The 26,261-nt window shown below is 40.5% G+C and overlaps 3 protein-coding genes across 3 annotated transcripts; 1 reads left to right on the top strand and 2 right to left on the bottom strand.

The window, feature by feature from the left end:
* Positions 1-128: 128 nt before the first annotated feature.
* On the bottom strand, positions 129-3,235 carry NDUFB5 (NADH:ubiquinone oxidoreductase subunit B5). The gene is made up of 6 exons (XM_042820695.1): positions 3,121-3,235; positions 2,780-2,868; positions 1,849-1,915; positions 1,483-1,544; positions 743-849; positions 129-353 (listed from the first exon to the last, which is right to left on the bottom strand). The coding sequence occupies exons 1-6, from the start codon at positions 3,233-3,235 to the stop codon at positions 233-235; spliced, it is 561 nt and encodes a 186-aa protein (XP_042676629.1). The 3' UTR covers positions 129-232.
* A 131-nt stretch (positions 3,236-3,366) lies between these two features.
* Positions 3,367-6,400, top strand: MRPL47 (mitochondrial ribosomal protein L47). Its single transcript, XM_042820791.1, has 7 exons — positions 3,367-3,467; positions 3,616-3,761; positions 4,094-4,154; positions 4,465-4,561; positions 5,235-5,365; positions 5,655-5,750; positions 6,132-6,400. The coding sequence occupies exons 1-7, from the start codon at positions 3,367-3,369 to the stop codon at positions 6,247-6,249; spliced, it is 750 nt and encodes a 249-aa protein (XP_042676725.1). The 3' UTR covers positions 6,250-6,400.
* A 1,256-nt stretch (positions 6,401-7,656) lies between these two features.
* On the bottom strand, positions 7,657-17,343 carry ACTL6A (actin like 6A). Its single transcript, XM_042820790.1, has 14 exons — positions 17,240-17,343; positions 15,701-15,777; positions 15,339-15,513; positions 14,652-14,752; positions 13,396-13,493; positions 12,582-12,676; positions 12,260-12,366; positions 12,076-12,165; positions 11,816-11,877; positions 11,405-11,519; positions 10,961-11,041; positions 9,855-9,950; positions 9,468-9,554; positions 7,657-8,951 (listed from the first exon to the last, which is right to left on the bottom strand). The coding sequence occupies exons 1-14, from the start codon at positions 17,262-17,264 to the stop codon at positions 8,871-8,873; spliced, it is 1,290 nt and encodes a 429-aa protein (XP_042676724.1). The 5' UTR covers positions 17,265-17,343; the 3' UTR covers positions 7,657-8,870.
* Positions 17,344-26,261: the final 8,918 nt, after the last annotated feature.

Below are 26,261 nucleotides of genomic sequence, written 5' to 3'. Positions count from 1 at the left end.
CTCTGGAGAGAACGACTAATTGTTAGCAAGTGACATAAGGCATTTTATCTGACTAATACCTTCAGCAGCTATACAAGTTGAACTTTCACATAACTTCTTCCAAGATATCAGAATCAACAAACACTTACTTGCGTTTTTTTGTTTTTTTTTTTATTTCCAAGATATGTGCTCCACAGATAAGCCACTATTTGTTGGTATGCATTTGAAAGCATACATACTACCTTAAACCTGTTCAATTGTCAGGTGTTGCTTTCATAGAATTGTCAACGAGATTTTTATCAGGTGTTTCGTACTGATACCAAGGTCCATCTCCCCTGTGTCTCATCAGTCTGCGTGCCTCCAACTCCATCAGCCTGAAAGAAAGAGCACCGCTCACACTGAAGATGAAATCTATTGGTTTTGATCAGACTTGTATCAATGTTTAACATCCGGCCAATACTGAGAGCAACAATGAGTTCAGCATCTACAGCTCATAAATATTAATGAAGCACAGGTAATAAGAAAATACAAAGAGAATGTTATTTTACAAGACTGCCCTTGGATTATTTCAGCATTGGTGATCTTAATACTAAGAAGGCAGTGATTACAGACACTGTAACTTCCACTGTAGCACCAGCCAGTGCAGAAAGCATGAAAGCTCAAGTGATGTATAAGCAAACAGGTACTCTGTGCCAGCATCCAACTAACAAAACAAACTATATTATGTAGCAGCATTTAAAAGCACCTTAACTGTCTAACGTACCTCATTTCAGTCTTCTGTGCTTCAATGTGGATGAAAGCCATCTCTTTCTCATAGTTCTTTTCAGGTGGGTCAAGGAGGTAACGAGCTATCCACCGACTTATAGGGTGCTGGAAAATATAAAAACAGAAGTTATTAATGGAATTTCCAAACAGAACTGCCATCATACTGAAACTATTTGGCATGTTCCCAGTCCTGAAGACATGATCAACATTATGGGTGCTCTCATTCAAGCAATAATAGGAAGATTAAAAACATGCTCAACTATTTGTAAGATCAGAACTTTAAAATGGTATATTTTGCTAGTTTTTAAAGCCAAGATAAGCTGTAGAATAAAATTTCATGACAAAATTAAAAATAAGTTAACAGGAGACACTTGATTTATTTTCTTTCTTTGAAATAAATTTCTATGAACTGCCACTGTCATCACAGAAAAGGACTCCAAACCTCTAACTGTAACCAGTAACATTTTCAAGTACTGCTTCCATACAAAGTCATTTCACTGGGAATAAAAGTCTGAATGAGTTGAAACAGCCATAGTATTACTGCTGAGTTCAGTTGCCTTTTATCAAAACCAAAGTGCTTACAGCAAGAACTCTGAGTTTTCTGACAATTTGAGCTCTGCTACACCTAGTGGTAGGGATGCGTCCATTCTCATAACCAGTCTCCATTCATTTTACTCCCAAAACTAGTACTAAGAGGAAAGCTGTTCCTCACACTACTCTTTTACACACTACACTCACTTTATAGTATTCCCAGTGCTCTGGAATATAACCTTCAGGAATCTCTGCAAGTTCAGCTTCACCTGATAAAGAAAACAGGGAAGGATCATTTCATACAGTTATTTATTCAAGTATTTCATATTCAGCCTTTCGCATTAAAAAACATAAATCACAAATTCACGTGAAAAATACCTAATCTCTCAACTTAAACTATAGAGAAAAACTGGACTTGTATTTCTCAGTGCTTATACAGTATTACCATAGATGTTAGGCATATTTCATGGTCCTCAAAAGATCTGTTTTTTCTCTATCCAGCGTGCTTAATTTCCATTTATGCATTTACTAATCATGATCATATACTTAGCTTAGTCACGAGAGAGCACACACCGATGAAGATGTTGACGTATGTTATGAAAATTAGTGCTGGTATTCCTGTCAGAAATATATAGAATCTCTGTAAAAGAAAAAAAAAAAAAAAAGAAGAAAAAACAACATGGAAAAGTCAGAAACTTGACAAAAGTTAGATGAAATAAATTTGAAAGCTATGTAACACTGCCAGTAATTCTTAGATTCACACTCATGGTCCAGACAGAAATGTAGTGCCATTTGCTGATTAAAATTAGTTAATTAACAAATGAACAGTGATGCTGTATCAGTTCATGGGCCCATTTAATTCAGCATTCAATCTTCCAAAGAGGTCAGTGTCTGCAGAAGCAGATAGCAATGCTTTCCCCATACACTGCCTCAGCACCTGCTGCGGACTGGCTTCATTCAACATTTCACAGTAACGAGGCACTAACACCAGTGCAATATCATCCAACAGGAATATGGCACTGCTCACTTTGGTAACTGCAGAAGACAGATAAAGGAAGCCCAATCACACTAACAGAGCAGGATCAGGTTGGTTATTACTCATCATAATGGGCTTTATCCAAAACCTTGCTTCTCAAGGGTTGAACTTGGGTCACATTCCTTAGGCTAAATCTCTCATGTTATTGACAACTGGAGGCAAATCCTGCAGAAAAGTAACCTAAGATGTTTTGAAAAGAGGGTTGAACTAGAAAGCAGCTGCAGATTATGCATATATGAGTACAGACACACATTTTAAGAATGCTAACGCAGCATCAGCTCAACCACTCATCGCAACTTCTCCCCCACGCTCCATCCTGATTCTTTTTGCTCTTCACCAGACTCTGATGTTACAGCACAGGACAGACAATTCTTACTCGTGTGAACAGCGCCAGCAGAAATTCTATTTTAGGCATTCTGACACACAACGGGGTGTTACACCAAATACGTTCAGCCTGCCTTTACTCACCAGCATATTCAGAAACCGAGTGTCGTAAAAGCTCGTCGCCTTGATGATAAACATTCTCTTCCCATGGCCACTGCTGTATCGCACCGGAGCTGAAAGCAGAACCAAAGCACGGCACATTAATCCCGTCAGCGACCGCACCAGGCCGAGGCCAACAGCGCAGCCCTCGTCACGGCCCCGGCACAGCCCCAGTGCGGTCCCCGCTTGCCGCCACAGCCCCACGCCCCACGCCCCACGCCGCGGCCTCCCGTTCCCCTGCCCGGGTCACCTTTCCCTCCGCTCCCCAAGGTCACCTCGCACCCAACGCTCCCCACCCTACGTTCCTACAGCCACTAAGACCCTACCGACGGTGCCGGGAAGACGGACGGCCCCGGAGAGGCGGGGGAGACGAGCGCAGCCCGCCGCCCGCCGCGCTCCCCAAGCAGCGGCCGCCCGCAGTACCAGGCTCATTGCCGCCATGGCCGGGACTGGCACAGGGGCGGAGCCGGATGACGCGGTTGAAGCTGGGCGGGCGCCATCTTAGCAGAGGGCAGAGCGTCACCTCTACTTCCGGCGCTCTCGGGAGACGCCATCCGCGGCGCCGAGGGAAGATGGCGGCCGCCACGGCGATGGCCGCCCTGGGTCGGCGCCTCGCGGTCGCGCTGCGGCTGACTGGAGCGCGCCCGGGCCCAGCGGCTGCCGGACTGCCCGGGTGCGTACAGGGCGGGGGGCTGCCGACAGAGCCGGGCTGGAGGCGCGGGTTGCGGCGGGAGTCCCGGGGAGAAGGAAGGATTCCGGCTGTACGAACGGAATGCTGTTTTTTCCTATGAAACGTCGCTTTTCCTTTAATCGCTACGCAGCTTCACGCAGAACCGGCGCCACGAGAGCCTGGCGCAGGCCGAGCCCCTTTGCCACGTAAGGCTTCTGCACACTACGCTGCCTCGGAAGGGCCTGGAAGAGTTCTTCGATGACCCAAAAAACTGGGGAGAGAAAACAGTGAAGTCCGGTGAGTTCCGTTCAGCGCTTCCGATCCTCTGTGTGAGGGGTCGGTGTATGACAGGATCTGTGTCCAAATGCACAGCGCTGTAAGAATTTGTCACAGAGCTTTCCTGGTTCCTGGCCTTGAGCAAACACAAAAGCACAGTGCATTTTCAGTGTATTTACATCACCAAAACAGAGCTGAATACCCTCCAGGGTGGCTTTCCGAGATAAGGCACTATTTCAGCAAGACAATACTTGTTAGTAGTCAGCTGAGGCTGCAAAGAGCTGCTTATCTTTTCAGAGTATGAAAACTTGATTCTTCTAACTCAGTGGGGTTTTTTTTACTTTATTTTTCAGGGGACGCATGGAATATAAAGCAGCTAAGGGCTAAGAGCAGTCAAGACTTGCACAAACTTTGGTAAGTTCTATCAAAGTAGCTTCTCTTCTTTAAAAGCAGCTCTTTTATGATGTAGCGTTAACACTTCCCACCTATACCTTTTCTTCAAGTGAACCCATCTCCCTCAGCCTCATGCTGTAGGTTGGATGCTGACTATCTGCTGACTGCCTCCAGTTGTCAGTGTCTTTGCTTTTTTTTTTTTTTTTTTTTAATTAAAATTTTACAGGATAGGGGATGTAGGCTGGATAACTTCTCTCCAGTCCAGCAGGCCAGTGAGTAACTGCTTCTGTATCCAAAAAATTATTTTAAAGCACTGTATTTTCTGATCTAGGTATGTCCTACTAAAGGAAAAGAACATGCTTTTAACTTTAGAACAAGAATCAAAACGACAGCAGAAGCCCATGCCAAGTCCAGAACGATTAGAAAAGGTAACTTTTGTCATATTAGCTGAAAATTTAACTTAAGCAAAATTGCTGCATGGAAGGTGAAGTGCTTTCAGGCTTGTTAAAGACCATTTCTGAATTTCTTTTTGTTAGCATGAACACACATGCTTTGCTCAAGCAACACAGGGGGAAGGCCTCTTCACTTGTCATAGAATAAATATTTGTGTCTTTACTCACTGGAGCTGCACTAGAGGATTTCTAGAAAATTCTTAAAAAACATTCTCTACAGCTTTCTTACCAGTCAGCGGGCACTGAAGCTGTAAGCAGACAACAAAATACGAGCTATATTAGCAAGCAGCTAATACAAGTCATCTGACAGAAATGCATACAGTAGCTATTTGCTTCTTCTGCTCCCTTCCTTTCCCTGCTCCAGAGCTCTCTACTTTCATCACTATCAGCAGTCACTGCTCTTTAATGTTCACACCTCCCTCCCCATCTGTTCTGTTTGTAACTTAGCTTTGTAAAGCACCCATTTTCTAGTATGCCAGCATATAAACCCAATTAAGCTGTTTCACTTGGCCACAATTGTGGAAAATACAATGGAGTTCCTAGCTGATTTTAGCTATGCTTTCCTTTATATTTTGTCAGATATCCATTTGAGATCTTTAAGTTGTAAGCAATGTGCTTTGTTGGTCCTAAAACCAGCTCTTATTTCCAGGTACAGAAGTCTATGAAAAATATTGACTTGGTTGTCAAAGAGAGAGAAATTGCTTTGAGACTTCTACAAACTGGCCATGAAAAGCCAGTACCTGGAGAGTGGAGAAATGACTTCTTGGGACGCACCTACTGGTATGGAAAAGATAACTTCTTCATATATTTGAAGTTCTCCCATGGTATCTCTCTTAGTCAAGATCTGTATATTACATTGAAGCATGTTTGCTAGTTGCATTTAGACGATGCTTTATTTACTTTCATATGGCTGTAACATGCTAAGTGATTCTGTACCTAAACTCAACCATTAATTACAAGTTCTGGGCTGTACTGATCAGACCGTGCTTTCACCCAAGAATTTTCTATCAGTGTCTTGGAATTCTACCAGACTATGCATTCTATAATCACTTTTGTGTGTCTTTAACAGGTATTCATACAAGGAATGGCCAATACCATGGTACCTGAACAAGAAATACAAAAAAAGGAAATTTTATTATTTACCTCATGTGAACCGTTTCATCAGGTAAAACATTTTTCAATTGAAAATACTTTTCTGTTATGTTCCTCCTTTCACTTTTCAAGGAATTTTTTCCTTTAAATAGATAGTAGACTGAAAACGAGGCTTTATCAATTGCAGTTTGTTCTTATCTTAGTTAAGAGATTTAACTGCTTATGAAGTTGAAATCTAAGTCATTTCATATGCAAAATATGCAAGGTGCCCCCTAAGACTGTAATCACTGTAGAATTCAAAAGCAGAAGGTATTAAGGAGTATGCTTTGCAGGCATTTCTGCTTATCAAAGACAAATTAATACTGAAGTCATACTCAGTGGGAGCCTCTATTTGATTAGTGAGTTTATTAGGGTCATTGCAGTCTCTGTTTCTAACCACACTACTTTATTTCAGGCTTAGACTTGAAAAATACTTACGTCTAAGGAACAGAAGGCAAAACTTGGAGAAGAAGAAGCAGAAACTATTAGAAAAAAAATTTCCTCACCTTGCTGTAAAATCTCAGAGCCAGTAACATCCTGAAGAGTGCTGCAAGCAATTGTCTGAGTGTCTTTGCAACCGGAACATGGAAACAAGTTTTGAAGCCAGTGAACAACTTGACTGAGCATTCCCTCACGGCCTCTATCTCAACTTAAGCTAAATTAAATTTGTGATTTGAAATTAAAGAGCTGCTTCAGTGCATAACTCAAAAATTAATCATAACACTTATTTGAAGAAACATTCGGAAAGTTATACCTTAACCAAGTACTATAAAGTGAATCATACCTTACTAACAGTAAAAAGCAGCCAGACAAAAGTATGAAGTGTAGGGGGGTATTTAGCTGCTTTAGTTTAACAAATCTGTACTGAAAACAGAGTTTTATGAGAGCATCTGAAGCTCACATCCCATACCTTGTTCCCTGATGTTCTGTAGCTCTGGAATCATCACCTGTTATGTGTATGTTCTACATAAACACACAGGGAAAATATACTGTTATTAACTGAGCTCTTCAATGAGCTGCAAGGAACTTTTCCCTACTGTGAATCTGGCTTTTTAACAAAGATCAAATATTTAATATCAGCTTTTAAAAAAATGCAGTCTTAATACCTACATTTCTAGATTTTGAATCCAGACCATTTCAAACACAGGTGCGCTGTTATTTTGCAGTAAGCCAAGTGTAGGAAGACTGGCAGTAGTCTTCTCTGCAATTGAAGCAGAAAGGTAAGCAACCTTTTCCTTATCTATTGGTCTCACTTGGTGGTAAACACTACTTCATGGCAGCTTTTAACCTTCAAATCAGATGGTGTAAAAATTGAGAATAAAACCACCTTCTCAATAATTTACTATGCAGTATAATCTGATAAAACAGTAGATACTCCAGGGCAACAGAAAATGAAGCAGATAAATCTATCCCCACCACTGAGACCTTCAGTTAATTCTCTACATTACACAAAATACCTACTTCATAGTCAGAAACTCTTTAAAATGGTGATAAAGCCCCAGAAAATACTTTGCTCATCATGAAGTGTTAGGCCATTCACATATACTGCCATTGTAGTGTAGTTTTATAAAGATACAAAGTAGATAATCACTGAAACTTACATGCATGCCACAGAAGAAAAGCCTGAAATTTACATTCAATTCATGGAGAAACAAACAAGGCACCTACTTTCTCTCCTCATTCTAACTTCTAACACAGTTCTGACCTGATAAGATACAAGTTCAGCTGACATTTCACATTCTACTTGAATGCAACCTCAATCAAGTCTTTTCCTTCCCAGCTTGACAACAGCAAGCAGTTTGTCATGCAGTGTAGCTGACTTTAAGTTTGCCTCACTTGCTGACACAAATATAGTTTGTCAGAAGCTTCAGAAACGTGAAGCAAACAACTTTATCCAAGAATCAAATGATGTGTATTATGGTATGACAAAAAACAGGCTGTTTTGATAAATTACTTTATTGCTTGGAGGTAACATGAAACTTCTCATCTAGAGGCCCCATCCCTATTTACCCTTGAGGTTTTCTAGGATACTGAAAATGTAGCAATTATTGTTCACATGTTTTTATATCAGTTAAATGCTATTTGGTTTCTCACTGCCTTTAAAATAAAGAGCAAAACTCCACTGTGCCACAATACAGAACATCACACAGCTGTGAAATAGAGTAAGCTAAACAGCAACACAGAGCTGCAGCTTAATAACAGTTCCTGCTGGAAAAAAAAAAATATCCCCCTGCTTCCTCTGCCTGAGCACACACACCTCATGCCAAGTGCAGGCACTTACTGACCTTGCCAAGTCAGCTAAGGGAGCTAACCCAGCAGTAAACAAATTGTGACTGCACCCCTAAGTTACAGTTCATTTCAAAATGTAAAGCCACATCCTGAGGTCTATGACTATTCTGCCAGTCTTGGAAAGAATTCTCTGCCTTACATTCCCTGTCTCTAAAAAGCTCTGCTTCTCATCTACATCACTAAGGCATTCAGCGTGTTATATACATTCTTAGAAACTAGCTGGAAAGCAGTAATGATTTACTGACTGAAATTGCTCCATAATGGAAAATTAGCAGACCAGTGTGTAATATAACATTCACTAAATGGAATGTAACACTGTCATCAGAGGGTAGAAATTCACTCTGAACTGACCCACCTATAGCAGATTAGTAAATACAAAGTTGGATTTTTAAAACAGAAGAGTAACTTTCTCTGCAAGTACTCACAAGGTTGCTCAAATACAGAAGAGCAAGTTTTATTTTTGAGAGAAGAGCAATTTAAGGCCAAAGTACTAGCAAAGGAAGACTAATATGTGAAAGTAGGGTTTTTTTTAATAAAATGGTGCAGGCATTTGCAAGGTTATGCCTCTGTTGGTTAACTGGTAAAGCTATTCCCAGGAAAAGATACTAGAGAAAATAGACATTTATACAAAATTATAAAATACTTGTTATACGAATTATTGCTTTACAAAGGACATAACATCCCTCTTCTATGATAGTACCAATTAGGTCTCTCAAAATCTCTAAGGTTTGTTAAAAATGGAACCTGAATTATGCAAAAAATCTAATATAAACTTTCTACAAAAAAGTCCATCCCATTCCTGAGTATGCTAAAGCTATAAGTCAGAAGAAGCGCTGAGGAAGCAGCAGTTTTCACAGCAAGAGGTTTAAGGACATTTTCTTTCTACACATTGTTTCCCTCCTTCTTCATATTCTTGCTTAGAAATCCACATTTGTTGAAAAGTACCCTACAAAAACAAAACAACAACAAACCAGAAACATAAAGGTTAGGAGAAATGTGCTTCACTCTTCATTAATGTAAAGATTTTCTTGTTTTTCCATCAAATAAAGAAAGAGGATTTGACTCCACATGCTTCAGTCAATTCCCTTTGATTTTTTCCCCTACTGGAGATTAAACTCAGACTGCAAGATGCAGTACCCAAAGCTGGTTTCAGTCTGATACTGCTACAGGAATTCCCACTAACCATTCCAATGTTCAGTAACCTGGACAATCAAGTTCATGCACACCATAAAGAAACAGACTTGCAACCTTCATGATGCACTACCTACACAATATTTTTAGACACTGTATTTCAAGCCTGCACACTGTCATTAAATACAGAAGGTGGCAAGTTACATTCAGATCAATTGGAAAAATTCAGATCATTATTGCTCCATTAGCATGAACTCTTCAATGCATACTTATCTGACCTTAATTTTTTGGGCAATACTGCTGCATAATGTAGTAACATGGGTTTACTAACCAAAGAAGCCAAAATTGAACCACCAATCCACGAGCTGAACCTCCGCTCCACTGTGGTGTTGTTTGCTATCAATTTCAGACGCATGCTCTGCATAGAAAATGAAGTAAAACAAAAGAAAGAAAATCAGATACAAATTGCAGGAGGCTGGTGCCCTTTAGTAACATGAGGACAACACAAAGAACTCTGTGTATGTGCTAACATGCAGGTGGAAAAGATCAATCTTATTCAACTTACAACAGAGCTCATCTGCCCTGCATTTAGAATCCAAGCAAAGCTATGCTTCAGCAGAAGTATATGCCGTTTCTATCTCATCTCCTAACAGAGACCATTAACATATGCAGCAGAAAAGCAAAATGATAAATAACAGAATTTGAAGAGTTGTCTTACCGGTGGAGTTTTCTGAGATAGCTCTCTGTTCAATCTGTCTGTGAAACTCTGTATTAGTGTGTTCCCTCCTGCTACAATCACACTGCCATAGAGGCCCTGAAAAGAGAATAAGAAACCTACATTAATTCCAAAATCATTCTGAAAACAACTTCCACAGAGCACAAAGGAATGACATGCAAACACATGTAATCAATAACAATAATGCATCATTTCATATAAACAATACTACCTCTCACAATACAATTTATTACTCATGTGAAAAACATCTCGTGAGAGCTCAATAACATACTATACAAGGAAGATAGGAGCTGTGATTAATGATTCTAAATGACTTCACAGTATATATCCTTCTGTTATAGAGCCCTACAGTCATACATATATCCTCTATCCAAGCTATTGGTTTCCTTTCAGCTGAATCACAGAATTGAGTTGGGAAGGTCCCATAAAGATCATTGACTCTAACTCCTGGCTCCAAAGGACTCCCAACTGGATGTTCCAATAGCAAAGGAAAAAACCTGAGAGCACTCTAAGTTTTCCATCTTGCTAATGCTGCACACTAACACTGAACACGAATCGTGCTCTAGTTCACACAGCCTGACACCCTTGTTAAGAGGAAGTTTTTCAATCAACCCTCCATGCACTGCACATCAAATCTGAGTCTTTTCAAGTTGAGTTCTGAGAATGTGAGAATGATGTTTAAACCAAAAGGTTTTCCTTTAAAACCTCTTCCCTTCCTTTCACTCACACCCAGAAGTTCCACTCAATTGGTTATGTTTAAGAAATACATTTGCCAGGCTGATGCAAGAAAACATGCAAAGTACGAAGAAAAATGCCAATCCAATGAACGTTACACAAGTTCAGTCAGAAACAGACATTAGCTACTGACACAGATAGAAACACTGAGTTTAAGTCCAATATCCTGACTTAGGCATTTTGTAAAACAAAACAGTAAGCCTACATTGGTATTCCCAAATACATCATACTTACAGCATTACTATGCATTACAATTACCCTAGGAAATTCATACTCCGTTATCACCCACCTCCAAGTAAGAAAAACAGAATCAGTGAAATCTGTGCCTTAACTTGGACATGGTGAGCACTTACCGGCCTGATGTCTATATCACACATCCCAACGCTTGTCGTGACAACGTGACTCACACCCAACATCGTGTTACCAGACAAACCCTAAAATTAAAATCAGTAATTCACACATTTTCACTTCAAACAAAAAAAAAACCCAAAGTACATAAAAGGCCCGAATGAGCTGAATTCATCTAATTTATCGAAGAGAGCAAAACATTGCAATGGAAAGTGAAAAACATTATTGTTTTCCCAAGAAACATCCAGCACATCTCATTCTTGAACTACATTTCTTCTGTTACTTTCCCAAGCCTAACAAGTCAACACAGAGCAAATTAACTGATAAGAGAACCACAAGATATAAACACACACACAAATCAGGAAGTTAGGGACACCATACAAAGGGAAACCATGTAATAAATCACTAATTTAAAGCCTCCTCATTGTTACATATCATAGTTGTTTTACCTTTACATTAGAAGGGTCAAATAATCCCTCAGGAATTTTTAGACGCTCAGCACCAAAGTCACAGTTATAGCCATTGGGGAACTCATAATGAACTGTTGGCATCTGTGCAGCTACCCTAGAGCATTCAGAAAGCAACACATTAAAATACAATGTAAACAGAATATTATCTAAGTAGCATTATAAACCAGTGAGAATGCTGTGATTTCTCTAAATGATGCTTTTGATAATATTATGATCCTATGGAATATTAAATAAGCTACCACCTGGATGCATACTATTTCTCCACTTAAATAAATAGATGTTATCTACCTTTGCTTTATCTCTAAATAAAACAAGCCAACAGCAATGAACAGCAAAGCATTCCATGCAAAACTGTTAACTAATTTCACAAGGAGGAAAAGAGCGACATACTGTTCATCATAGGTTGAATCTGACACTTGGAGGACAGAAGCTTGGAAGTCCTGAATGACACACTAGGGAGATAAGAATTATATGGTTACAAGAATGTCAGTCAATAATTCAGTAAAACTTACAGAACTGAGGTTTTTGGTTTTTTGTTTGTTTTTTTTAAACATTTTCTAGTTCCTGAAGAAGAAAACCTCACATACTTGCAAACAAGATTTTGTTATGGGATGCCCAGGGAGACTGAGTTGGAGAAGTGACATACTTACATTACACATGTAGTTGTGCCAAGACCTAGTGACCTGGGGTAACTTCTCTTTTCTTTTCCAATTTGCTGGTGAGCCCTCACGAACTGCCTCCTGAAGTTGAGGGGAACATAACCACGAGTTCACCATTTAAGCTCTTCCCTCGCACCCCCCCTCCCCCAAACAAACACTAAATGTACTTTCCCACCTTTGAAGCAATCATATATGGAGGGATTATCTCTATATTCATTTCCTGAAACAGTTCTCTGCACTGCATAGTAATAAAGTCTCCTGCTAGTGGTGATTTTACAATACCTAAAAGATAAAAACAACAACCCATACCATCAAACTCATAAAGAACTGAAAACAGAATGAACTCTCCCACAGAGACACAGTTGGATGTTTGGTTGTGTTTCATTTTTCATATTTAAGGGAAGAGATAAGTTTAAAAGCAGTAGTTAAACTGTAAAAGCCGAAAACGAGCCAACTTGACTTTGATACTGCTGTGCTGTTATCCAAGAAGACTTTACCTTGCTGAAGTACATATCCATCATGCACTGGGATAGCAGTGGTATGTGTTGCTCCGCTATCCAAGATGAGACCTGTAGATCTCCCATTAGCAAAACTAGTCGAAACAATTAAAGAAAGTAGCATAATTCTCATCTTAAAAAGTAACATACGATTTAAGGATAACTGGGAATGCCAGTGTTTAATTAGGAATGCCAGTGTTTAATTCCTCAGCTCTACAATCCGGTTTGCTATTCTCCCAGGCACATCACCTTCCTACAGAGTGCACAACCCAATCGACAGAACACTTAGCTTTGGACAAAGATGGCAATCCAAGTCAATAAATCCAAGTCAATACTATCAGTAACCTCAATACACATTCAACTCATTTAGATTCTAAAGGTGAAAACATGTTATTATTTCAAAACAGCTACAAATATTCATCTTAAGGCTATGGGAACGTAAATGTCTAGTTACAGTACTCAGTTTGGACAACGCTATTTAGGTCTTTTAGTGTTCTTACTCATGGTATAAAATGAAAACAAACTAACAACAAAAAAAAAAGAGAGGGGAGAAAAAAAGGCAAATCAGAAAAAAAGACATCACCTTAAAGGACAACAGCCAGATTGGGAGAACTTCAAAACTGAACTTAAAGCTCAGAAATCAAAGTTGTTTACTTCCTCCCTAGATGTTTATGGAAAACCTAATTCAAGGAAGAAAAATTGGACAGTGTTAAACTAGGAGTTGCCTAGAATAGGTTTATGTAATTTCCACAGATAAAAAAAAAAAAAAAAAAAAAAAAAAACTAAAAACCCATCACAACATTCCAAAGGATACGCTGTTAGAACAGCAGTTTTACACAAGAAAAAAGCAGGGATGTTGTAGTGTTCAAACATCAATTCAGTCAGTTTCTCACGCTTTGCTCTGGTATTCCACTAAGAGAAGAAAAAAAAATACAAACAAGTAAATAAAAAGGAGTCAGGCTTTCTTGAGGATCATTTGAGCATAATAAAAGAAAGCAAACAGAAGTGAAGTAGTAATTGGAATTATTAAAGCCAGAATTACAAATCAAATCAAAATTCTATCCAGAAATAGATTTCTAGTAATTTATTTCCTTAAAAACTTCATTATTCTAATACTATTTGAAAACATTAATACATTCCTTCAACTTAAAAGTACAGAAAGCAAACGTACAGAAAGCAGGCAAAATACTTGGATTACAGGTCTACTTTAACGCCTTCAGATCTTATGCCCTTCGAGTGTATCACCCTAATGTGACAGAAAGCACAGCAACAATAACGGAGCAGCAAAGCCTTTAGCTACAGCAAATGAGGACAAACCCAAATGCAGCAGCCATAGACACAGAAAGAAAAGAAGGTACTTATCTTCGGAAGCCTCAGGCACACAGGAATCCCCAACAAAACACCCTCACCTCCACTGCCAGCCCTTAAGTGAGGTCTAGGAAAGGGTGCACCCTGGCTCCACCCCTTCTAGTCACTCAGATACATCACATGCACCTGAGCTCTCCTGGGCGGCCCTGCCTTCCCACCAGGTGCTCAATCACTGCTTCAGGCTGTGACTTGGCATCTCCACTGCACTGACCATTACTAAACGACAGTAACTTTGTTCCCATTTTTCTCCAGAAATCTGCATTCATCCACTTCACTTACATTACAGAGCCACTTGCAAAAATGAAATTAAAACTCCTCCACTGCACATGTTACTCTGTCACATGTTAGATGGTAGGCTGAATGCAAAGATGGATTAAGTGTAACATGAGACATGCAGACAACTTTTTGCTTTTATTCTAGTCTGTTAAGTGAGAATATTATTTTTTATTTTATACTTTTTTTTTAATACATGAAACACAGTAACACATAGTAAGTACTTTCTAATAAAACTCATGAAAATTCTTTCAAATCGTTGGGATTTTTTGGCATGTTTCTTACTGAGAATACTTTCCAAAACCCACACAGTACTTCAGTTTTAACAGCCTTAACCTACATGCCAAAGTTGGATTTCTCCAAGACTAATGTCTGTAGATTCAGCACGAAGATCAAGACTCCTCAAAATTTAAAACTTCTTTTACTCACTGGTGCTTCAGACATAAGGACAGGATGCAAACTCGCTTCAGACTTAATATGCATCTTGTAAGTATGATCCAAAATTGCCTGGAAACTATCCCAGTCTTCAACTGCAATGACATTGAAGCAAGCAGATTAGTTACTTCTAACTTTTGATCCACTTCATAAATCCACATAAAGGTTTCCTGATGCTTTTTTTCCCAAAAAGCTCTTCAGTCAAAAGCTGTCCTCAGCAGACCTATACCCCTCCTGCTTTGCCAAATTCTCTCTTTCTTTTTCTATAAACATCATGATAGCAGATAAGTTATAATAAAAGTCCACCGATGTAGTATGTATGCTTTATGTATTTTGTAAATCAAATATCCATTCTGATGGCTCATAGCCTGTGTCCATACACATTACGGGAACAATCTTAGGAACTATTTCCAAAAATTGCTTCTTTATTGTTTTATCAAAGGAGATAGCTAAATTAAAGCCATCAAATAAACAAGAATTTACAAGTCTCCCACTAAGACATAAAAATGCTCATTACTGCATTAAAATTTCTTTAGTGAAAGCAGAACCTCTTCTTTATGAGCCTGTTCTCTAAGGGAAAAAACAGTTGACATGTATAGCATCTGTTTACATGAAAGCTATGACTTTTTGTAGCCCAGCAATGGTATCTTAAAAATAGGTAAAAAAGACAGAGCACCATACTCATTCCATTTTTTAAAGGTGAAATGGCCTCCATATTTTCCCTTGGGACTCTCAGGGCATTGGTGTCTATGTAGTAAGTTGGGCCCCCTTGTTTGCCTTTGTCACCATCTATCTCCATCAGAGTGCTGCCATTGTCTCTTTCTAGCACCACACCTATAGCTGTAGGAAAATCAACCTGTAAAGCAAAAGGTAAGATATCAATAAAAATTATTCATTTTCGTTGTGGGTTTTTTTTTTTTTGCTAAAAAATTCAGTTTTCCTTAAATACTAAGAGTAATAAACAGTATATTCTAGAAGCTTATAACTAAAAAACAAGTTCTAAACCCCAGTTATAATTTCACTGAGTTCATAGAGATTCTTACCTTTGGACAGTCTTCGCCTGCATAGCCTGCTCTCACTGTATACGAGCCAATGTCAAAAACAAGAGCTCCAACTTCATCTGAAAAGATTGTTAACAAAGAGGTGGTAAATGATTATTGTGCTCTATTACAATCCTGACCTGAACTTTCTCTTCTGTCTACTTTGCTTGCCAGAAAAAAGCAAACAAAAAAAACCAACATGATAAAGGCATGTTTCCCAAGACACAGAGAAACTTCTCTATTCAGAATTCAAGCTGAGAGCCATCAGGAGTTTCCAGATAGGCCGTAACTAGGACATTGCAATACCTTTCATTGGCATAACTAATACAGTAATTTTAACAGAAGAGGGTTGTATCTAAATACAAGCTTGAGAAGGGAGTCCACATAAACTTCATGACGTTCAACAAGGCGACATACGAGGTGCTGCACAGGACTTGAGGCTCAAGCAGCTGGACATGAGCTAGTAGTGTGTGCCTGCAGCCCAGAAACTAACAGTAACCCAAGCTGCATCAGAAGAGGGGTGGCCAGCAGGGTGAGGAAGGTGACTGTCCTCTGCTCTGCCTTTGCCAATTCCCAGTTGGAGTACCACATCCAGGCCTGTAGCCCCAAGCATAAGGATGAGGAAATGTTGGAGTGGGTGCGGAGGAGGGTCAAGGAGACAATCAAAGGGCTGAAGCACCTCTCCTGTGGAGAAAGGGAGCTGGTTTTGCTTAGCTTAGAGAAGGTTCCAGGGAAATCTTGTTGTAGCCTTCTAGTACTTTAAGGCAGCTTATAAACAGAGAGAAACTGATTTTGTACATGGTTTGATAGTGATAGGACAAGGAGAAGTAGTTCCAAAATAAAGGAAGAGATTTAGATCAGATGTTAGGGAGAAATTTTTCAGAGAGGGGAATGAAGCCCCGGCACCGCTGCCCAGAGCTGTGTGCCAGGTTCCTTGGCCCTGGGCAGCCCGAGCTGGAGGGGGCAGCCGGCACACGGCAGGGGGTGGCACAGGGTGAGCTTTAAACAAAGCAACGTGATCTGTGATGCACGGAAACAGACATTTGAGCGCCGACTCCGACACCAAGCTGTCAAAAACTCGCACGAACAGAGGCAGGCCGGGATCGCCCCGAGTCGGCCGGAACCCGAGCGTGGGCAGCCGGAGCCAGACGCCCCAGCCCCGCAGGTTGGGGTGCCGCACTCCGAACCGCCCTCCTGCCCGGGGCTCCGATCTTCCACGACTTCTTAAAGAAATCCAAACCCTCAGACTCCCGCCCGGCATCGCAGCACCGCCACCAGCCCGGGACCGCCGTGCAGGGCCGCCTCTCGGCGGAGCGGTGCCGGTAGAGGCGCGGACGAGGTCCGTGGCGGCCTCCTCTTCCCTCGCGCACGGGGCACCGGCGGGGCCGGGAGCGGCGCGGCGGGAGGGCGGCGGGAGGGAGCCGGGAGGGAGCCGGGCCGGGGCCGCGCCGCTGCTGGGCCCCGAGGGAGCGGCGGGACGGGCGGGCACGCGGCGCCTCACGTGACGGCGCGAGCTCAGCGGTCTCGCGGTGCCGGACTCACCTCCGCCGTAAACGCCGCCGCTCATGGCTGCGCACCGGCCGCTCTCCTCGGCGATGCGGCAACAATAGCAGTTGGGCCCTCGCCCCGCCGGCCGGCCCAGCACAGCTCGCAGGCCCGCGCCTTCCCGCCAATGGCAGCGCCGCTACCGCCCGCCCACCCGCCCGCTCGTCAGCGCGGCATCCAACCGAATGGCTGCGCGGGCACAGCGGCCAATCGGCGAGGGGCGGGAGGTGGGGCCCGGTTATGGATAGCCAATCACACGGCACGAAGCAAGGAGGCGGGCGAAGGAGTGAGCAAGCAAGCAAGCAAGCAAGCAAGTAAGTAAGTGTAGGTGCGGTGCGCGGGAGGGGCGGCGTGAGAAGAGTGGTGGGGTGGGAGGAGCTGAGGGAGGGACTGAGCGCTCTTCAGGTGGGTGTGCTGCTGCTTATGGGGATGCTGAGGGCGAGCGGGCAGCCAGTTGAGTACAGGGTAGGGGTGAGAGTTATTCTGTGTGCTACCACTAGGGCTTTGGGCGTCCTACTAGGAGTCAAGCGCATTTGAAGCGTCTCCTGGTAATCCTCATTACAGTATCTCTTGTTTGGCGCACCTGAGTGTGATCCTGCCTGTTGGCCCAGCAGGATAGTTGGGTGTAAGTTACAGTTGTGGATGTTTGCATAAGGAAGACAAGTGTAAATCTTTCTTTTCCCCTAGCTGTACTGCATAAAGTTGGCATGCTTTGTTTTATGAAATCCTGTAACGTGTTACAGCGATTTCCAGTATGTGACACTAATACCCAAGGCAGAGTTGGTGGAGGACGATGAGTTAATTGCAGTTGGGAAAGGTGATTAAGAAAAATGGGTGTTAGAGCACCAGGGGACCTTCCTTCAACTTGTGCTTTGGTTTTGTTTTTGTAATGGTTCACCGCATCCCTGTGGTAACTGATGCTTAGGGGCAGATCCTGCTCTCCACAAAAGCAGCTTCTGATGGATCTGTGTGCCAGACACAAAGATAGCCCTCTGCTGCTTCATTCTCTCCGTAACTTTTGCAGCACTGAAGATCTCCCAGAGATGCCAGCAGAAGATGTGCTGGAGTACAGAGGTGTGGCTTTGCAGCATGGGGAGAGGGCGTTCCTGTGTGTGACCAATCTTTCCTGCAAAGCAACTGCTTGGTGCTGATAGTGAGAACTGGAAGGCAACGTGTGCTGGAAGTCTTGCAGATATCTAAAAGCCTCAGGATTTGGTGAGCACAAAAATAAGAAGTTAAACTGTGTAAGGAAGCCTAGAAGATTTGGGGAGGGAAATTTGAGCTGTTAGCTGCCTCAGCCTTTTTTCTTTTTTTTTTTTCTGTGCCTTGCACTTGTGTCAGCACTTACATCAGTGCGGCATCACCAATCTGCAGATAACATTATGCAGTGACTTTGCATTTACTTTACAACAGTGTGGCTAGCCTCAAAAAATTAAATGCAAAAGAGAAGTAGACTCCAGAATCTGTTTTTTCAGCTTAAAGAGATGTAAATGTAATATCATTTCACTGAATTTTTGCAGGCTATCCTATCTAGAGTTCTGCCACTACTGTGCAGAATGTAACTGAATACCTTTGTTTTATTTCATTATGTTTTGCATGCTTTCCTCGGAAACAAGAGTTATGAAGTCAAAGCATTGAATATATTTTATCTATGTTCCTGCGGTAGTGTGAATGGCTGTGGTTTTTCAGTAGGAGTTGCAGGGGTAGATATAGTGCAAACTGCTTGCTCCTTCATTGTAATATCACATACTTACTGTATGTGGCATTATATTTAGTAACTTCAGAGTTAGACATTAACATAAGTTATCTGTAAGTGGGAATGGAAGAATCATTTTAAAAGTCAGGTATGAATCAAGACTCCAAATTATGATGCTTGCTAATAAGGAAAAGTTAATTTCATCAGTGACATGAGAAAGTTGAGCTTTCTGATTATCGCCTTGCATTTCTTTCAAATTTCATTAAGATGTAATTGTTTCAAGCAAATATTTTTAGCACATGTTTACCACATAACAAAGCAATGTTGGGAGTGATGTATATGTGAAACCAAAGCTGAACAGAATTATGTTTCTCTACATGCTGCACTTCCCCACTGGGTTGTTGTTGATCTGTTGTTTGTGCAATGCCATGCAGCTGACAGTCAACCTCCAAGGCTGCAGTTCCAGTTTCCAGGTTGTGGCAGAGGTCTAGCTGTAGCAGTGGTTTACTCATAGTGTCTGTCATCTTCCTCGTTTGTTGATTGCAAAATGCATATTAAACGTTTTCTTATTTTCAGAAGAGGTCTAAGATGTTTATGTGAACTGAAAAATATCAGTAGATGCAGAACAGCCATTAATACTCATTCACTCAAGAGCTTTGTATGACCTCTCAGCCTTCTGCTTTCTTTGCTAAAGACTTTGAGTACTTTGTTTTATGAAGACCCCTACAAGGAAGAGAAGTATGAGAATAAATCATACCTCTGTTGTAATGCTTTTTCCCTTATATTAATCTGTCCGATTGCTACGCCACTGTACAGGGTCTTTGGGTTTAATGGTCAAAAATAACAAGGAGAAGAGATGTCTGAAATCTGTCTGCGTCTTCAGCCAGAGAATCACGGAATCCTCTTTTGGAATTGGTGTGTCTAACTTGTCCTTTTGTAAAAAGACTCATGACTCACTCTGATTTTTAGAACATGATCGAAGGAAAAGGTGATGGTGTTGCTGTTCGTATGTAGTCAACTTTGCATCACCAAGAGATGGCTTGACTTATTCTTGGAGTGGAGGAGGAGAAAAAACTGAGGAGGAATGCTCAGATTCCAACTGAGTCTGATAGGAATAGTAGGAACTAGGATACTCTGGAGAATGGAGAGGGGGAAAAAGAAAAAAAAGAAAAGCAACCACCGTAATGTTAGTGCTACTTCATTTTTCTGAACCTTAGATGGTTTCTGTGAAACCAAACTAGAAGACATTGGACCCCTTTCTTTGTTCTCAATGTAGTACTTATTGCAGAGCCAGCTTAGGCGTGAAGCAGTGTTTGTCTGGAACTGGTACTGAGGTAAGTTTGCTGGGCTAAGCCAGCTCTGGCCAGAACCAACTTAAGTGAGTCTGTATGGCTTTTCTCAAATGAATCCCTTGTGTACTGATATCTCATCTGGCTCAGATTTGGCGGCACTTACTGTTTCAGGCTTAGAACTTTGTCTGTAGTCACTTTGGATTCTTGCAGGGTTTCTTAGCTTGGCAGCAGCACCAAACCTGAGCTAGTTTAGTACATCTCATCTGCACAAACAAATCTACTTTAAATTGGATAGCCAACTCAGTCTGGTAAACAGAAGATCTTTGTATCAGCTGAACCTTGCCATTGTGCAGGAGCTTTTTGATTCCTTATGCTTCTCACTGCCAGAATGAAGATTTGGCTGCAGTAGAGCATGTAGCAAGGAGCATGTCTCCCATTTCTTGGGCAGGTAATCTGTCTTTAGTCTCAGAAGGCTCAAATTACTGTTCCCAGAGTCCCAAGAGGGTTCCGTGTCGCTTCAATATTAGTTTTGAACTATGATACCATGCAGCTTAGAATAATGGCTTTGTGCAGCTAGAAGTAAGGAATCCAGAAGTCAAAACTCCTTTGTTGTGTGTTTGTTTTTTTTTTTTTTTAACAGTCAAGAATGCAAGAGAAAGAAAACTGCCTAGCGTTATGGGATGTTGAATACATCTGGTGTGGGCAAGTCTCAGATGTTTTTAAGTTAGTGCATTTAAAGAACTGGATTTATGCTGCCATTTGACTGCTTCTACAGGCGATAAGGTTGTAGCATATGTTGTTTTATGGTATTTGACAATATGTAACCCACCTAGAACAAACTGCATGAATATCTCTATCCTAGTTAGATATCTGATCAGATTTTGCTTTTCAAGATGGAGAGAATTAAAAAAACAAAACAAAGAAAACATACAGCTGGAGCAAGCGAGGCCTTTTAAACTATATTGCTTGGAGACTATTTTTGATTGCGTTTTTACATATACCTTAAATATGCCCCAAAGTGTGTACTAGTGCTTTCATGCTCACTAGTGGCTGTGCAGTCCTAGCTGCTGACGATACTTGTAGCAGTTCAAGTCCTGAGGCTGTGTCATGTATCCCGAGTGTGGCTGCATTGACTAGGTAGTTGATGGCTTGTCTGAACTATCAGCTCTGGAAGGAACCCCCCCCAGTGATTGCAAGTGCAATCATGGTTGGTGACCTGTATGACTCTTCCCTGTCTTGTGCCAGAATGAATGGACTTGCCACTGCCCGACTGTGTTGGAAAGACTTGTTTTCTATTACCCAGGATTCTCCAGTTAAGATGGAAGTCACCCACTGGAGTATTAGAACACAGACTTGTTTCTCATGAAGCTGTACTCTGAGTTGAAAAGTGTTATATTATCATGGTGGAATTGGAATCAAGGTGAAGCAAGAATAAGTAATTACTAGTCTTGAATGCATCTGTGCTAAAGTACAGACTGTGAATTTCATTAAAACTAAATGAATACTAAAGAATATTAACAGCAACGTGTTCATATTCAGATGTTTGTTTTTCTGAATGTTGGTACTTTCTGTTCTTTAGTTTATCTTGCTGAGTTTCAGTTAGTTAAACCACAGAAGCCAAAGAATGCTGAAAGCCTATAGTTTCTGCTACTGAAGAATGCTGTTCTGATTGCAGTGGTGTGATTGCATCTGAATGCAAGGATGTAGGCATCCTTGACATGAGCTAGTCCAGCTGTAATATGGCTAATGGAGAAGTGCAGGGATAGCAGTAATGAGTTTGGAATCATTTCACAAGACATGTCTGTCTTGTACAAGAACAGTCAAACAGACAAAATGTATCTTTTGTCTTGATACTCAATGGTGTATTGTTCAGAATCATATCAACTTAGGAAAGAAAAGTCATCCTTCATCCTTCCTGATGTTTTAATGACACAACACTACAAAGGCCTTTATGTAAATAATGCTTGCTGGGTTTTTGTTAGACTTGACAACATGGCTGACACACAATGTCTTGAAATGTTTGCAAGAGTCTGTGACAGTGCCTCCTCATAAGACTCATTCAGAAGCCGTGTTCTCTGTCTGCAGCTCTGCACCAGTTGTCTCCTTCCCTTTCACTGACTGGATTTGTCCCCACTGTGCTGCCCAGTGCATTCGCATGAGTCAGTCTCATGTGCTGAGTCAAAAGCAAGTTGCTGTGGTTGAAAATGATTTACAAAGCTTTTTTTTATACTTAAAAGCATTTTATTGTCTTTTAGCTAGTAACTTCTCATGTGAAATACGCCCAGGACAGGCTGCATTTGTTCTTACAAAGGTAAGCTTCGTAATACCAAGGATAAGATTTTTGTACAGCCTGTGATAATAAATGGAAGGTAGGTGAAGTATGTGCAGGAATTCAGGCTCAACTGCTAAACACAATTGTGGAAAAGAATTGGAGGCTTGGATTTGGACCATGAAAGAAAAGATTTATGGGAATCACAGAGCATGCATTGGCCACCAACGTAGTGGTGAACTTTGCCTTCTGTGGTTTCTAAACATGCAATGGTACTTTCTGTCCTTGTCAGACAATGGAATAGCAGTGTTGTACTGGGGCTTCACTTTGCTCAAATCAAGATATTTCTGTAAGTTTTAACACAGTAGAACAGTTGCTGATATGATGTCAGTGTTTTAAATAATTAAAAATCATTGTATTCAGCAAGTAAATAAAGTACATGTAATAGACCATTATCATCTTTTGAATATCCTTCCTGTTGATTACTTGTTTTATCATGAAGTTTGCTTACTTGCAATGGCTCATCCGGCTGTTCTTTAAAATCATCATGGTACAAGTAGTTTTGGAAAAATAATTGAAATGAAGCCCTTTCTTATATAAAGCATTTCGGTGGCAGCACTGAAAGTACTTTTTAAAGAAGTTAGTGTGTTTATTCACCTTGGGGAAAATAATTTGTAACAGCTCATCCAGCAAGCTAGTAGTACAGCTGAGAATTTCAGTCTCCTTACATCCTGGCTCATACCCCAAAATCATGTAAAACTTGTGTGAGCAAGCTGGGATTTTAAAGCCTGTCTCTTCTCTTCTTCAAGGACTCCTAGACATGCATCCATCTAAATTTCAATGAGTGCTAAATTTCACTCCAGAAAGCTTTAACTAATTGAATTTAGACAGCTAGATACAGAAATATCCTAGCTGCAACTGCTAGCTACTTAAATTTGTTTCATTTCAGATTTGAATTGGGGCCAAGTTCAAATACATTTAATGTGTTTTCATCAGCTCATCAGAAAATTCAGTTGTCACAGTAAAGCCATTCCCATCCAACTTGTGCATAGTAGCTAAGTGGTTAGAGAAGCTACATTAGCTCACTTGCAGCTTCAGCTCTTCATATTTCATCTCAGAGGCGAATGGCCTTTCCTTCAGCGAGGTGAACGTAAGACAATTTTCAAAGAGCGCACCTGAAAGTGTTAGCACTCAGATCATTTTGAAATCTAAGGAGGAGTGAGTAAAAGGCTGTCTGATCCCACGCTGTGATTGGTACTGTGCTCATACTGGTGTGGAAGATGATTTTCTCCAATTTGTTATCCCAAATTCCTTTGTTCTTATTTAATAGTGCAAAGAGAAGTGGTGCAGATGTTTGAAATATCTCAAAGCAGGTTACTTGTTGCCTTACTTGACGTTTTTTATCAGAGAAAGAATTAGCCACACCCAGATTTCTCTAGCTCTGTCACACACGTCACAGTGTGGTCAAATTCTCTGTAATCAGTCTGTGCAAAAATGTTTTTTTAACTTATTTCACTTACCTGATGTATGGAATCAGAAGTATATCTTCTTTAGAGGGGTTATAGTTATGAATACCACCAAATGAGCCTGCTAATACCTTTATTTCTAATGGCATAAGCATGAGATCTCCTGTACTGTTTGTACAGATGCATTGTTAGGGGAAAATTAGGGTAGAGGAGCTAATGTGAGTAACGTCACGCAGCAATAAAAAAGTGGAAAGAAATCCTGAAAAATACATCCACTCTTGTCTGAATTCTACGGTGAGCTATCTTAATAGGAAATCTTGACAGAATTGAAAAATAAAAAACAGTGCTTGAATTACTAAAATAATCAGCAACCAATTTGCTTCAATTAAGACTTGAAGATGCTCCCAGTGCTTTGATTAAGAAAAAAATTAGGAAGTTTCTTATTCATCTCAACAGGCATCTTTGTAAAATGGAAGGTCCCTTGTGCTCCTCTGGAGCCGTGTAATGCATACACGAGCATGGATTCTCAGAACTATCTATAATGCATATAGTGCTTTCTGCTCTCAGTGGCTTTTTTCCCACTCTCTTTACGTCATTTGCCATTTGTGAGGGTTGCCAGGGTAATGACCAATCATCCCTGGAGAGATGCCTGCTAGTAGGGACAACATAGGCTTTCTCTTTTTTGGTATTCTGCAGTATGTATTTGAGAGCTATTCTAGCATCAAGATTGCAGAACTTTTATTTAGTTAGTAGGAAGTAAAAGTTGACAGAGCATGAAATAGCAGCTTACAGCCATTAAGGTAAGTGAGAATTTTTCTTCTCTTTTCTGTTTTATTAACGTACTGACTGTCTGAATGCATTCAAAACACAGAGCATCATTACAGATTTATTTTAATTTTTTTACCATAGGTGTAACCAACCTTGAAATTATTTATAGCAGAGATTTTACCTAATTTGAACAACAGAACCTTAGTAGTGCTGTACAACAGGTCCGGATTCTATTCTTTTTTTAATTGTGAATCCAAGCTACTTTCCCATCTATTCATTCATCAAATACATCCGGTTATCCCAAAAAGATTTTCAGAAGAATTAATGAAAAAGAAACAAAACCAGTGTATTGTAATGCAGATTAGACAGCACTAATTTAGTTGCCTCTAAGGCAGCTGAAAATTTCTGAGTAGTTCTGCATATGTGCATGTATACATATAAATGTTTATTTCAGGAGAACAGGAAAATTGAAAATGTAGAGCTGAGCTTTATCCTGTGAGATGCTGAGTATGTTCAACTCCTTTAATTTTGTCAATTAAGTAGATGCTTTTGCAGACTTACAGGGTAACTCTCACCTACAGACAATAAATAATAGAGCCTCCAAATTGCAAATTATTTTTCTAGACTCAGTGCTACCAGTGGAAGATGGTGGTCATAAATGCTTCACAGGCTGGGATTAAGTTTTGCAGTTTTAAATGTGAGGGCACGTTAAAGCAAATTCTCACTGACTTCCAAAGCTTCTGCAAAGTATTTGTATTGTGTCATCTATGACACCCTAATGAAGGGATCGTGGTGGTGGTTTTTGTTTTAAATGAAGCACGTTGAATTGATTTTGAGTCAAATGCATGTATGTTGGTGCAGACACCTGTTTGCTTACTGCCTTCCTGGGAGAAAAGAACAATTGAAGATGTGGTTGTATTTTTCTTTCTGTAAAATTGCTGAAGTAAGAAAATTCAGAATAGTAACTCCTCAAGATCTCTGCTTGCTACTCAGTATATTCATATGTACAGATAGCTCCACATGCTTTACGTCCTGATAATCTAACAAAAGAAAGTATATGTTTATTTCACTCTGTTTTGTGCTTACTACAAAAACATACAATGTGAACTTGACTCATAGGGTCCCCAAGTGAAAAATACATTCAGAGCATTTCATTTAGCATGTAAGTTCAAGCTAGTAAATTCTAGATGTTATTAAGTGCTCAGATTATGTTTATGATAGCTTTGTATTATCAGAACAACTGTAGCACAGCAGTAAGTCTGGATGCATGTGTATGAGGAAGAAGAAAATCAGGAGTAACAATTTTAACCTGAGATGAAAACGATCTTTTCATCAGACTGTAAGGAAAACACGTTTATTCAAAATGTAGACCTGCTTCCTCTTTCTTAAAATTGTTACTGGTTGTTTGACATCTCTTCTGGATATCACTTTTAAGAGGTTTAAGATGCCTGGTACTCATGTGGTTATAGTGGAAGGAAAAATGATCAGTGAGTTGACAGACAGTTTAAATATTTAATACTATCTGTTT

The sequence above is a fragment of the Centrocercus urophasianus genome, unplaced genomic scaffold (assembly GCF_019232065.1).
Source record: "Centrocercus urophasianus isolate 14NV4802_14NV808 unplaced genomic scaffold, USGS_Curo_1.0 seq_19, whole genome shotgun sequence".
Lineage (NCBI taxonomy): Eukaryota > Metazoa > Chordata > Aves > Galliformes > Phasianidae > Centrocercus > Centrocercus urophasianus.
Note: the sequence above shows the minus strand (reverse complement) of the source record. Positions and strands in the feature narration are given on the sequence as shown.

Excerpts from the sequence above, each read along its gene's own strand:
- NDUFB5 (XM_042820695.1), bottom strand. The coding sequence starts at position 3,235 with ATGGCGGCAATGAGCCTGGTACTGCGGGCGGCCGCTGCTTGGGGAGCG. Across the intron at positions 2,869-3,120 it reads CCGTCTTCCCGGCACCGTCG|CTCCGGTGCGATACAGCAGT; the intron begins GTAGGGTCTTAG and ends TTCTGCTTTCAG. Across the intron at positions 1,545-1,848 it reads ATACGTCAACATCTTCATCG|GTGAAGCTGAACTTGCAGAG; the intron begins GTGTGTGCTCTC and ends TTTCTTTATCAG.
- MRPL47 (XM_042820791.1), top strand. The coding sequence starts at position 3,367 with ATGGCGGCCGCCACGGCGATGGCCGCCCTGGGTCGGCGCCTCGCGGTC. Across the intron at positions 3,762-4,093 it reads AGAGAAAACAGTGAAGTCCG|GGGACGCATGGAATATAAAG; the intron begins GTGAGTTCCGTT and ends TTTATTTTTCAG. Across the intron at positions 5,751-6,131 it reads CATGTGAACCGTTTCATCAG|GCTTAGACTTGAAAAATACT; the intron begins GTAAAACATTTT and ends ACTTTATTTCAG.
- ACTL6A (XM_042820790.1), bottom strand. The coding sequence starts at position 17,264 with ATGAGCGGCGGCGTTTACGGCGGAG. Across the intron at positions 12,166-12,259 it reads CATATATGATTGCTTCAAAG|GAGGCAGTTCGTGAGGGCTC; the intron begins GTGGGAAAGTAC and ends CCTCAACTTCAG. Across the intron at positions 8,952-9,467 it reads GTTCAATTTTGGCTTCTTTG|GGTACTTTTCAACAAATGTG; the intron begins GTTAGTAAACCC and ends TTGTTTTTGTAG.